This window comes from Oxyura jamaicensis, assembly GCF_011077185.1.
Source record: "Oxyura jamaicensis isolate SHBP4307 breed ruddy duck chromosome 1 unlocalized genomic scaffold, BPBGC_Ojam_1.0 oxy1_random_OJ106549, whole genome shotgun sequence".
NCBI classification, from domain to species: Eukaryota; Metazoa; Chordata; class Aves; order Anseriformes; family Anatidae; genus Oxyura; species Oxyura jamaicensis.
Genome location: NW_023303232.1, coordinates 40,537 through 52,224, shown reverse-complemented (window position 1 = coordinate 52,224; position 11,688 = coordinate 40,537). Strand labels below are relative to the sequence as shown.

General features: G+C 59.1%; 1 protein-coding gene across 1 annotated transcript; it reads left to right on the top strand.

Moving 5' to 3' along the window:
• Positions 1-458: 458 nt before the first annotated feature.
• LOC118156918 (phosphomannomutase 1) lies at positions 459-9,814 on the top strand. The gene is made up of 8 exons (XM_035311145.1): positions 459-621; positions 730-847; positions 1,868-1,944; positions 2,446-2,537; positions 4,967-5,066; positions 5,879-5,954; positions 8,627-8,742; positions 9,276-9,814. The coding sequence occupies exons 1-8, from the start codon at positions 553-555 to the stop codon at positions 9,396-9,398; spliced, it is 771 nt and encodes a 256-aa protein (XP_035167036.1). The 5' UTR covers positions 459-552; the 3' UTR covers positions 9,399-9,814.
• Positions 9,815-11,688: the final 1,874 nt, after the last annotated feature.

Below are 11,688 nucleotides of genomic sequence, written 5' to 3'. Positions count from 1 at the left end.
GCCCTAAATAACTGTGAGGCTGAGCACAAGGTTTGGGATGCCCTATGGGAGCAGCCAGGAGGACAGACCATAGGGGCAGCCTGGGCTGCAGCGAGAACCAAAGTGCTGCCACATCTCCAGGGCCGTGAGGGGAGCGAGCTGGCAGTTTTTCCCAGCACCATGCCTCTTCCAGTCAGACAGGGGAAGTCTTGTCCTCGTACCGTGTTGTGGCTTATAAACGAGAAATGGCTTGTGTGTCTGAACGCCGGGAGTTCGCTGTGCGTCTGACTCCATGGCTGTCTTTTGAGAGCCCTGGGATTTAGGGCATGGTTGCGCTGCCCGGAAGACAGGTGTATGTGTAATTGCACATAGACAACCCCTATAAAGGACCATAATCCTAAAATCAAATCCCAAAGCACCCTGGACCAGCTGCCCGAGGCCTGACACAGCTCGCCGCCGAGCCCTCCCCCGCAGCCCCGGCCCTGGCAGCCACCACAAGATGGCGCCGCGGCGCGGTCCCGCCCCCGGCCGCCCCCGGGCCGCCGGGCGGGCTGGCAGAGGGCGGCCGCGGGGATGGCGGCGGCGCGGGGCCGGGTGCTGTGCCTCTTCGACGTGGACGGGACCCTGACGCCGGCCCGGCAGGTTAGGGGGGCCGCCGGGTGGATGGGGGGGGGGGGGGGGCAGCCGCCTGTCGGCTATTTCGGCCCCGCGGGCGGCGGGCTCACCCCCGTCTGCCTCCCGCTCCCGCAGAAAATCGAGCCCGAGGTGGACCGGTTCCTGCAGGAGCTGCGCGGCAGGGTGCAGATCGGCGTGGTGGGCGGCTCCGACTACTCCAAGATCGCCGAGCAGCTGGGCGAGGGGGATGAAGGTGAGAAGCATGGGAGCCCGCCCGCTTCGGTAGCCCCGCACTGGGGGTCCCGCTTGGGTGTAGGGGCTCACGCGTGCCCCAGATCAGCAACGGGACCCCGCGGCTGCCCGTGGGCTGCTGGACGCGCCCAAGGAGCCGCCGCACGAAGCCCGGCTCCCGCTGCCCTTCGGAGAGCCCGGCGGGCAGGGATGCTCCAGCCCACGCCGCCAGCCCCGCTGTTGGTCGCGATCCAGGGCCGCAGTCGCTGCCGGAGCTCCCTCCAGGCTCCTGCGGCTCTTGGCAGCCCTTGGCGAATGTAGTCCGCCCGTTAGCTATGCGACGGGTCGCTGGCTGCCTTCAGAGCCCGAGCGGATGGGAGGAGAGGCTGCCCAAGCCGCTTGCCAGCGCACCCGCAGCATCACCAGCCCCGCAGGGGACAAGCCGGGCGCCAGCCGGGCAGGACGCGAGGCAGAGGATGGACCGGGAGGGCAGGGCAGGCAGCCTCTCCTCCCTCCAGCTTGTTTTCCATCTCTCAGATCGATGGCAAACACGCAGCCGAGTTCTAAGGTCCTTCTTCTGCCTCATTAGCAGCGATGGGCTGCGTGGCTCGGGGGAGCGTGGCACCGACGGCTGAGTCAGCAGCACTGTGTTTACTGCTGCCAGGAGGGGCCGGAGTTAGATAACCAATAACTGCATCACCGGAGCACCCCGGCAGCGGGTAACGCGCACGTGGCTGAAAGCCTGACGTTTTGGCGCTCTTATCTTCCGTCTGCCACTGATTCGGTCTGTGACCCCAGTCAGGTCGCTTCCTCCGTCTGCGTCAGCTGCCCCCCTGCCTGCTGGAGATAGCGGCTCTCCCGCACGCGGGGAGCTCTGAGGGTCGCCGCCTGCGTGCTGGGCGCCGTGAGACCTGCGCTGTGAAGGCGCCTGGAGGAAAGCACGCTGGGTCCTGGATCCAGCCAGCGCTTCTCTCTCTGTTTGGCCCCTTTTCCTAGCCGAGGGCTGAAGCAGCATCCATTTTTTCTCTTTCCTCCCTTTCAGTCGTCAGTAAGTTTGACTACGTCTTTGCAGAGAATGGCACCGTGCAGTACAAGAATGGGCAGCTGGTCTCCAAGCAGGTAGGCCGGCTCCTCGTGCAAACACAGCTCTCCTTCCTCGTCCCTGCGTTCCTGAGCGCCACGGGGAGCGGTGCCTGCCTGCATGCAGGTGGGCAGCCTCGTCTTCCCTCCCCAGCAGCCAGATTTGAATGTCCCATTCCTCCTGCTAACGTTTTTGGGTTGGAACAGGGTCTGGAGCCCGTGCTCCCCCACCTGTCACGTGGCCGGTGGGTTAATGGTTGTCCAAGGGCCACCGCAGCCATGGCAGCTGCTTAGCCCCAGGAGAGGTTCAGTGGTTTGTGCTCCTGTGGGGCAGAAGAGCCAAGCAACACACACGAGAAAAATTGACCCACTCCTGCTGTTTTATGATCCCCTCACTGCGTACCGTCAACATCTGGTAGAAAGGCCTAGTCCAAAAAAGCCTCGCCATTTTCCTGGGGTCCTTTCTTCCTGACAGAATGGCAGGAACCTCAGCTTTGTGTGTGCTCCTGCATCTTCCTCACTCCCCTTCTCCTCCCGCAGGCCATTCAGGACCACCTGGGAGAGGAGCTGCTGCAGGATCTCATCAACTTCTGTCTCAACTACATGGCGCTGCTGAAACTGCCCAAGAAACGGTAAAGGGCTGAGCCTGTGCAAATGTCTGTTGTATTTCTAGGGAGCTGTGGACCCCAGAGCTGTCGTAAGAACAGCTGAGCTACTGAGCTCATCTTTGCTCCAGGTCTAACAGGTTTTACCGTCGTATCTAGGGGCCCTGTCTAGGATCACTGCCCCCTTGAGCTGGGCACTGTAGGCAAATAATCTAGGCGGGCCTTTCTTCTGGAGAGTCTGCACTGGTTTTTAGCATAATGCCTGCGCTTTCCCCCTCAGATTTTCTTCCCTCAGAAGCAGGGTACAGCTACTGCATGCATCTGATTTAAGACAGTGGTAACAGCTAGTTGCTGGTCAGGGCATCAGGCACTGTTGGTTGTGTAAGGTTCCAGACAGACAAACAACGGGTCTTAAGATGGGAGGTGCAGAGACTAAGCACACAGTCTCATGCTCTGTCTAACCTAAAGTCACTTGAAGCCACTAGTAACGGGGCTGGCCATGCTCTGCAGTCAACCCACGTGTTCCTGCTTGCTTCCCCAGCATGAGATCCTGCAGTTACAGGGTGAGTCGGGTTGGTACACGTGGTCTGAAGGAAAACTGGTCCGCGGCAAGGAAAGAAAAGGGTAGTTTTCCATTGGATCGGCTTGCTCTGTTATCATGTCATTTCTAGATCCAGCAGAAAAAAAAAAAAGAATAGAGGGGAGAAAAAGATGACATGGAAGGGGAGAGCAGAAGGACCTCTTTCAGAGACAGCCTGCAGTTGAACCAGTCTGGGTTCAACTCAGCCCAGACGTCAAAGCACCCCTCAGACCACAGTTTCACCAACACGTGAAGCCAGCACTGCCAAGCAGCTCTGCTCTCCCCTCGCCTCTGGCTGTTTTGTTCCTGCTCTCCCCCTCGTGTCAGCACCAGTATGGTGAACCCGGGGCGAGTGATGGGCTTGAAATTAAGCTGCTGAAAGAAAGTTGCTAAACTGTGATCCAGATGGGTTTCCTGATGTGAGTCACCACGTGGCAACGTGAGCCCTGCTGAGAGGGGCCAGCCTGGTTCCTTGCGACAGGAGCGCTGGCTAAACATGCCCCCGAAACCGTGGGCTGGGACCCAGAACCCTCAAGGCTGTTTGGTTGCTTCACTGCTGTCTGGTTGCTCAACCCAGTGAGGTTTCAGCTCCCGAGTGCCTCTGTGGATTTAGGCTTATGGGATTTCTAACAAAGCAAGGACTTTAACCCACGTCTCCTGAGTCTTGGCCCTGGGCATGGAGCCATAAACCCTCGGTGCTGCAGGGATGCTGTCCGCAGGCTTCAGGCATGGCTGCCTGCGTGCCCTTTCCGCGGGCAGTTCTCTGTGCTGAGAGACAGGAGGGGGAGAGTTTCTCCCCCGGGGTAAGCGCTTTATCACAGAGAAACAGCAGACAGCTGGGAGGGACGTTAGAGGCTTAGGGAGCTCAGTGCTCCTCAGCCGGACAAGGAAGGGGATCTTCCTGCTCCGGGTAGGTTTCCGCAAGAGTTTTAATCTATTTTCAAATCAGCACTGCTGCCGATTTGTTTCTGTTTTGCTCTACGTCGTTCCTGCCCCTCCTGCGCAGCAGTGCTGGTACTTGTCTGAACCCTCGGTGTGCTCTTCCGAGGTGATAAGCCAACAAAACCGCCTGGAGCAAGGAGAGAAGAATGGGAGCAGATTTTGTGCCAGCTTAGTGGCTTGAACCAGCCCACCAAGGAACTGGCGGAGTAGTGGTGCCAGCGCGAGGCGAGGGTGTGAGGCAGGGAGCTGGGTCCTGTTAGTGCAAGCTTTGATAGGAATCACAGCCAAAGGTGCGGGTGTCAAAGGGCACACTGGAAGGCCCTGCAGGGGGCTGCCTGATCTGTGTCTCACAAGGAGGTCTTGATTGCTCATCAGCCTGCTGCAATGAGTTACACTGACCTACTGCCCCGCATCAGCAACGCCTTACACTGACCTGCTGCTTCCCACTGCCCCAAGCTACTGCCAGCCGCACACAGACCAACGCAGGGAACTTCTCTTAAAGGGGTGGAGATGCCACAGTCTCGGCAGGCAGTTGATGCAGTCCAGGCAACAGCTGTCCTTGCAGCTATTACAACATCACAAAATGTTTCCTATTATCTCACCTAAGCCCATTGTTCCCAGCCTGTTTCCAGGGCACAATAACTGTTTGTGCCTCTTCATTTGCAGTCTTTTTATTAAACTGTCCCTTGGAGACCTTCAGGAGCTGTTGAAGCCTGGTCTGTGCCTGCTGAAACAGGGCTCTTGGGCAACCTTAGAAGTTCTTGCACACCTGAAACACGAGCACCCACAAGTGGGCATGGCTCCTCTCCTCCTGCGTGTCCCTGCGGACACTGCATGCCTCTCTGAGCAGCCGTTTCCCTGGAAAAGCCTTTTCTTTTTCTCTCCCAGCCCCTGTAAAGCCCGCCAGTAACCTCGTGCTCTTGCCCACACACAGAGGAACCTTCATTGAGTTTCGCAACGGGATGCTGAACATCTCCCCCATCGGACGGAGCTGCACGCCGGAGGAGCGAATCGAGTTCTCCGAGCTGGACAAGGTACAGGCTGGGTTTGGGCTCACCCTCCCCTTTGGTGGCTTTGCTCTGTTCACAGATCTCGGGTCTGCTGAGCTCCCCCCTTCCTGGGGAGAAGGGAGCCCAGCTACAAGCTGTGCGCCAGGCCGAAACAGGCAGCAAGGTGGAGACAGGACTCGAGGCAGAAAACCCAAGGAGAGACATAAATAAAAGGAAGAATTTCACTTTGTTGGGATCTACCAGTGCAGTGGGGTTGCCAGCAGTATTCCTTGTGCTGTGGGAGGCCCCTTGGGAAGAAAACATGTATTTGACAGGGTGTTTCCTCGTTTACAGTAATCAAAGGTAGAATTCCACCGCAAGCCTCAGAAAAAGCCCTAAACTTCCTAGCCTAGCTCACCCTCCAGGGTGGCCCAGCAGCTGTCTCCTCTCTCCCGCTCTCCCATCCCTAAGAGAGCTGGAACTGAGGGGCTTTTTAGACCGGGAGAGCCATGGCAAATATGCTGGGCAGATCTGCTGCTCCCCGTAGCCTGCTGGAGCTGCCCTGAGCTGGTGTCTGTAGGCAGACATCAAGCAGGGCTGGTCAAAGCTGGTTAAATGGCGTTAAAGCGGCCAGGAGGAGAGGGTCGGACGGGAGGGAACTGATGGCAGTCAGACCACAACGGCCATTCAGGACCCTGAAGCCCCTTGTTCCAGGGGCTCAGAGAAGGTGGGAGGGGGGAGAGTGATCAGAGCAGAGCAACAAGCCAGAGTTGCCCCGGAGACAGCTTACGGTGTATTTCGGTAGAGTGTCAACATCTGATTATCCAAACCCTTCTCTTTCCTCTTCTCCTCTGCAGAAGGAGCGGATCCGGGAGAAGTTTGTGGCAGCCTTGCAGAGGGAGTTTGCTGGCAAGGGCCTGCGTTTCTCTCGAGGTGAGTAGGGGCGGCTTCCCTGGCTTTGCTTTGGCCTCTTTATTGTGTTTCCCTTAAAATCATGGAAAGGGGAGCAGGAATCCAGGCTGTTCCCTTCGGGGGCCCGGCTGGGTGAACGCTGGAGCTGTGCTCCCCAGGGAGACCCTGGTGAGAGCTCAGCAGGCTTCTGTTCCTGGAGAGCCGCCGCGAGGGTGTCACATTCGCATTTGCAGCAGGTCGATGGCAGAGGATAAACCGTGCTGTAGATTTTCCTCTCTGGGAATCATCCAAACCAGCTGGGTTCTGTCCCATGACTTTATCTGTGCCTTATTCCAGTAGGCTGTGCTCAGCCCACCCCTGCGCAGGCAGGAGGTCTGTTCTGGCTCAGGCATCAGCAGCAGGGTTGCCAGCAGAGCTCCGGGCACATTCAGTCCACTGCACAGGCTCCTCGAGGAATGCAGGGGTGTAAGAGAGGAAGGGATCTCATGTTTCTCAGCGCTGGAGTTTTGTTTGGAAGGCTGGCTACTAGGGAAATGTCTTCTTGGCAGAAGAGCTGCCGAGAGGCAGGGCGTTTGCCACCCTGTGCCGTGGCCTTTTGCAGGGCCATGTCTTGGGGTGGAGGCGCACTTTTACAGCCGGCTTACCAAGGGCAAGGGGCTGAAGGAGGGGCTTGAGCAGCCTTGGGAACGTGGTCAGGACGGGTTGGAAAAGGAGGTTAGCTAAGGGATGGGGCTGAAGCCAGAAGAAGACCCTCCACAGAACAGATAGGTGTGTGTAATATAAGAAGGTGCCACGTGGAAATCTAGCCAAAGGGCAAAGGGGGTGACAAGGCCGGGACATGGCATGTGACACTCCACTCTTGATCCCAGTGTCAGACAGTGCTGTCTGGCCCTCTGCTCTTCCAAGGACTTCCATCCTGACAGCCTCGCTATGCCTCTCCCTTTAGTGTCCTGCCGAGTGTAGCCTGTGCTGCCTGCAGCATTGACACAGCCCGTTTGTCATAGCAGAGAAAGACAAAGGCCCCGCAGCCGTGTCCCTCGGGCGCAGGGGACAAGAGCAGAACAATGGGCCTTTCTCCCCTGACTTTGGGAAGCCGCCACGCAGAGCCCAGTCCTGTTGTGTAAAAGCACAAAGACAATGGGAGCTGCTGGACCCCAGCTCCTCCGCAGCAAAAGCATCGGGTGTCTCAGGTCAGGCATCCAAAACCAGGGCTGTTGGGGCAAGCTGGCTCTGAGTGCATTGTCCCAGGCTGTGGAGGGTGCAAGGTGATGGCAGATCTTGCTGCAGCTCCCCAGACCCATGCTCTGTCTAGACAAGGGACGGTGCTCGGTGTCCCCGACACCAGGCCTCCCTCCCCTCTCCAATTTCCTTACCCATTCCAGCTGGCATCAGGAGCCCTCCTTGCTGCCCAGCTCTTTATGAAAGGACAGAACACAACGAAATGCAGCATTCTTCATAGGTAAATGGCTGTGGATGCAAAAAAAAAAGGGGGAGACTCTTAATGAGGACACTGTTCTGTTCTGGGAAACGGGCAACCAAGCTTAGTTCCTGCTCTTCTGTAGGAGAGCACTTGATCTCACAGGGCACTTGCTCCCTGGAGTACTGCAGAGCCTTGCCCAGGGCAACCTGTCCTTCCTGAGGGGCCAGCACCAGGGAAGGACCCCCAGACCAGCAGGGACATCTCAGCTAGCCAGAGCACGGCATCTGTATGTGTGCTGCTCAACAGCCTGGGGGATCAGCACCTCTCCTCCAGCAGGGATCCTCCCCTGTGGGTCACCCCCTTCCCAGGAGAGGCAGGATTATTATTTGTGAAGAAAGAGAGTGGGAAACTCCAGGGCTGCTGGCGGCACCCCACGTGAAAGCAAGAGGAGCGGGGATCTGAACTGGTGGGGGGAGGCACATCCCGGCTCACATCCCTGTTCCTCCTGACTTCAGCGAGACCAGGACATCCGTGTGCCCTCGGTCATGTTCTGAGAGGAGCGTGTCCTCTCTGTGTTGGAGCAGGGATAGCACAGGGGCAGGCACTGCCTTGGAGCTCCCCCAAAAGGCAGCAGCAGTGCTGGGATAAATTTTGCCTGATGAGGACCAAGGGCTTGTTTCTCACCCGTTTACGAAATACGATGGCGGTGCGTGCACGTGCACACGTACGCGTGCTCTCCAGGAAAGCTCCCCTAGTGCCGTACGCGGGGTTTGCTGCGTGTGTGCAGGGTGCCAGGAGCTCCAGGCCCTGCAGGGTGAAGCAGCACCGGAGCAGTGGTTTAGAAGAGGCAGTGACGTCTGTGCAGGAGCCTAGGAAGTGCTTTGTGCCAGTTTCTGCTAACGTGCTTTGTCCCCTGCTCCCCCCCGTGGGGACAAAGGACACGCAGATGCTCTCTGCGAGGCGTAACCCCAGATCTCCTCCAGCAGGTGCCTCTTACAGCCCCTGCCGGCTTCCCCCTGCAGCCCACTGTTGCCTGCGTGGCCGCAGTCACGGGGCCGTGCTGCTGTCACCCAGCCCTGCTGATGTCACTCGGCCTGTTGTCATGGGAACAGCATCTGCCACCCTCCCAATTCCGTGCCAGAGCCACAAGGCAGAGCTGGTGCCTGGCCGCTGCGTGGGGAGGGCTCCCCGCTCGCATCCAGCCCTCTCCCGGGGCAGGGGACACCCCCCCATGTCCCCACCGCGTTGCTGACGCCCTCCCTCCCGCTGGCAGGAGGCATGATCAGCTTTGACGTCTTCCCGGAAGGCTGGGACAAGCGCTACTGCCTCAACGTGCTCGACGACGAGAGGTTTGACACCATCCACTTCTTCGGGAACGAGACGACCCCGGTGAGTACGCCCCGCACGCCCCACAGACGGCTGCTTCCCCTCCCCGGGCCTGGCTGCCCACGGCACGGCTCCTGCTGGAGGCCGACACAGACCTCCAGTGGTGCCCGGGGGAGAGATGCTCCCCGTGGCGAGTGTTTGCAGCCGCCGGGTCGTGCAGAAATTCATTTGTGCCGCACTGTGCTGGGGAGCGGGTCCAGAGCTCTGCTGGGCCAGGACCTTCCCCAGCCTTTCTGTGCTCGCTCCTCCCGTGGCACTGAAGAAGGGACGCAAGAGGGAGGGAGCAGGGCTCTGTACAGCCCCCCTGCTGCCCACGTGGATAACAAAGCTGGCTTCCAAGAGCCTCAAAGCCCCAGCAGCCCGTTCCCAGCAGGGTCCCTGCCTGCCACAGCTGCTGGTGCTGCTGGCTCCCAGCCCGGCCCCGGGGAGGCTGCGCTGCAGCAGCAAATGGAGGCTCCTTACAGGACAGAGCGCGACGTGGAGGCGGCTCCGGTGAGACTCTGCTAACGCTTTCCCTGTTCTCTGTTCCCCTGCAGGGAGGGAACGATTATGAAATCTATGACGATCCCCGGACAGTGGGGCACAGCGTCCAGTCCCCCCAGGACACGGTCCAGCGGTGCCGCGAGATCTTCTTCCCAGAGAGAGCTAATGAGTACTGACTGTGAGGGCACAGCAGCCCTCTCCCCCTCTTTCTCCCCCCACGAGGAAAAGCACCTTCATTTGAGGAATCTGCTCAGGGTTAGACTGAAAAACACTTTCCGGAGCTGGTCAGGGGTTAGCTAACGTGTGAGTGCGGGTGGGCGTGCAGGAGGGGGCCTCTGTTGATCAGCCCTTCGGCACGCCCCGCTCATGGCTGAGGTTTGTGGGACCTGGCAGTCCGTCCGCCAGCAAAACTCTCTTGCCAGCCTGGGCCTCGGCGGGCAGCAGTACCTGCCCGCGGGACCTGAACGCGTTGGAAGGGGCCATTCATAGCCGCGTGTGCATGTGTGTGTGTTGTTTGTGTCCATCTGTCCGTCCTTCCCCTTCCTCCTTTCTTCTCTTTTTCGCTCTGTTTCTCTTCACGCTTCTGCACAAGGGGACGTGCATCTGACGTTCCTCCCCCTCTGCCCGGGAAGGTGGGTCTGCTCAGGCTCCGGGCAGTCGCTGGAGCTGCTCCAAAGAGAAGGGCCGATGAGGCAGTCAGCTCCGAGCCTCGCTTAGGAAGGGGAGCACGTCCTGGCAGCTTTTAAATGTCTCCAGCGAGGAGACTCCACAACCTCTCTGGGCAACCTGTGCTGGTGCTCAGTCTTCCCATCTGCGTGTCCATGGGGACCAGGACACGCCAAATCTAGTTCCTGGTGCGAACGGAGATGGAGACCAAACAATGCCCTCCAAACCTGCTTTTCCGCCCCGTCTCCTCCCAGGCACTCAGTTTATGTGGTCACCTTTAGGGAGGCAAGTTCCCCAGTGCAGCTGCCCCATGTCTGCTCTTCTGGGTCTCGGTGGGTAGCAAACCCAAACCTCAGCCTTTATTCCTGGCTGTTAGGAGCCCCTCGCCACTCCCTGCCAGTGTCACGGCCGCTGACGCCTGCCTGTTGCTGTCCCATGGTCCTGTTTCCTCTAGCTTTTTATCCCGCTTTCCTCGCACCCCGCACCTGTCCTCGCAGCCCCGTTGCTCTTTGCCTCCCCCCCCAGGATCTGGGCCTCAGAAAGTTTCTCAGCCGCTCCCGCCTAACCACGGGACCAAGCTGCTCAGGCGAGACGCTCGGTGCTCCTACGCCCAGGGCAGGGCTCCCACGGCGCCACGGGCACAGCCCCGAGGGGACTTTGGTTCTGCTGCCCGGCCGCGCTCGCACGAGCAGGGGTGCTGTATGCCCAGCACTGTCGGGGTGCTTTCTTCTCCGTGTGGCGGCACCTCTTGAATTCAGCACGTCAGGTCTGTAACGCATCAGATTTGCATGAGTGCAGCGGTCTGCCTGGCATCCAGAAATCCCCAACAAATGCACAAATTCCTCCCTCTGCCCAGACAAAAGCTGTGTGGGAGAAGAGGGCCTGTTGGAGAAGCCTGAATGCAGGGGGCCCTCTTCACAGGCCACTGTCTTGGCCCTGCACTGCAGCCTTCGTGGAGGAATTGTATTTTGTGGTTCCTCTTTGGCTTTCACTGAGCATCAGGGTATGTGTGGGTGTTTGTTTTTGGTTGGTTGGTTGGTTTTGGTTTATTTCCCTTGTAAATCTGTTCCAAGTCAGCAGGGTCTCTGGAGAGCTCGGTGGTGGTGAAGGTGCAGGACACCGTGGTGGCCCTGGGGGCTGAGGTGACCTCCCTGTGGAGCCACCCCGGGGCCATCATGCTGTGAGTCAGGGGGACAACCTGCTTGTCTTGCTATAGCTCTGGCTGGGTTCTTTGGGGCTTCCCAGAGGCAGAGAGGTGCCTGCTGCCCTCTGGGGCCCGGGAGGCCCCCACGCGCCTGTCCCATAGCGTGACCCCGTGGGGGTTTCTCCCACACGTGTGCGTGAGCGAGTGGATGCGGCGGGCCCCGTGGCGGGGACCGTGCTGCCGTACGGTTCTGTGTCTGCGTGAGGCGGTGGCTCCTGTCTGACTGGTACCAACTGTTAAATGAGAAATATATTTAATTAAATATATATATATATAAATCAATCCTATTAAAGCCCCAACGTGCAGCTGTCGGAGCGTGTGCTTTGTATGGACTGTGCTGTGCCCTCAAGCGCTGTGTGCAGGTGCAGGTGAGTCACAGGAAGGGACGTCAGGGTGAGGTGCGTGGTGGGGATGTGGTGAGCCCGCCTGGGGAAAGCCCTGCGTGCCCCAGGTCCCCTGCCCGGGCAGCTGGCAGCGTCCCGCCCCGCCACACACACACACAAAGAGGCAGGATCAGCAGGGCTCAAGGGAAAGTCACTTTTAATGGTTTATTGCCAATGTTACAAAGGTTGACACAAGGTCAGACAGGCGGGAAC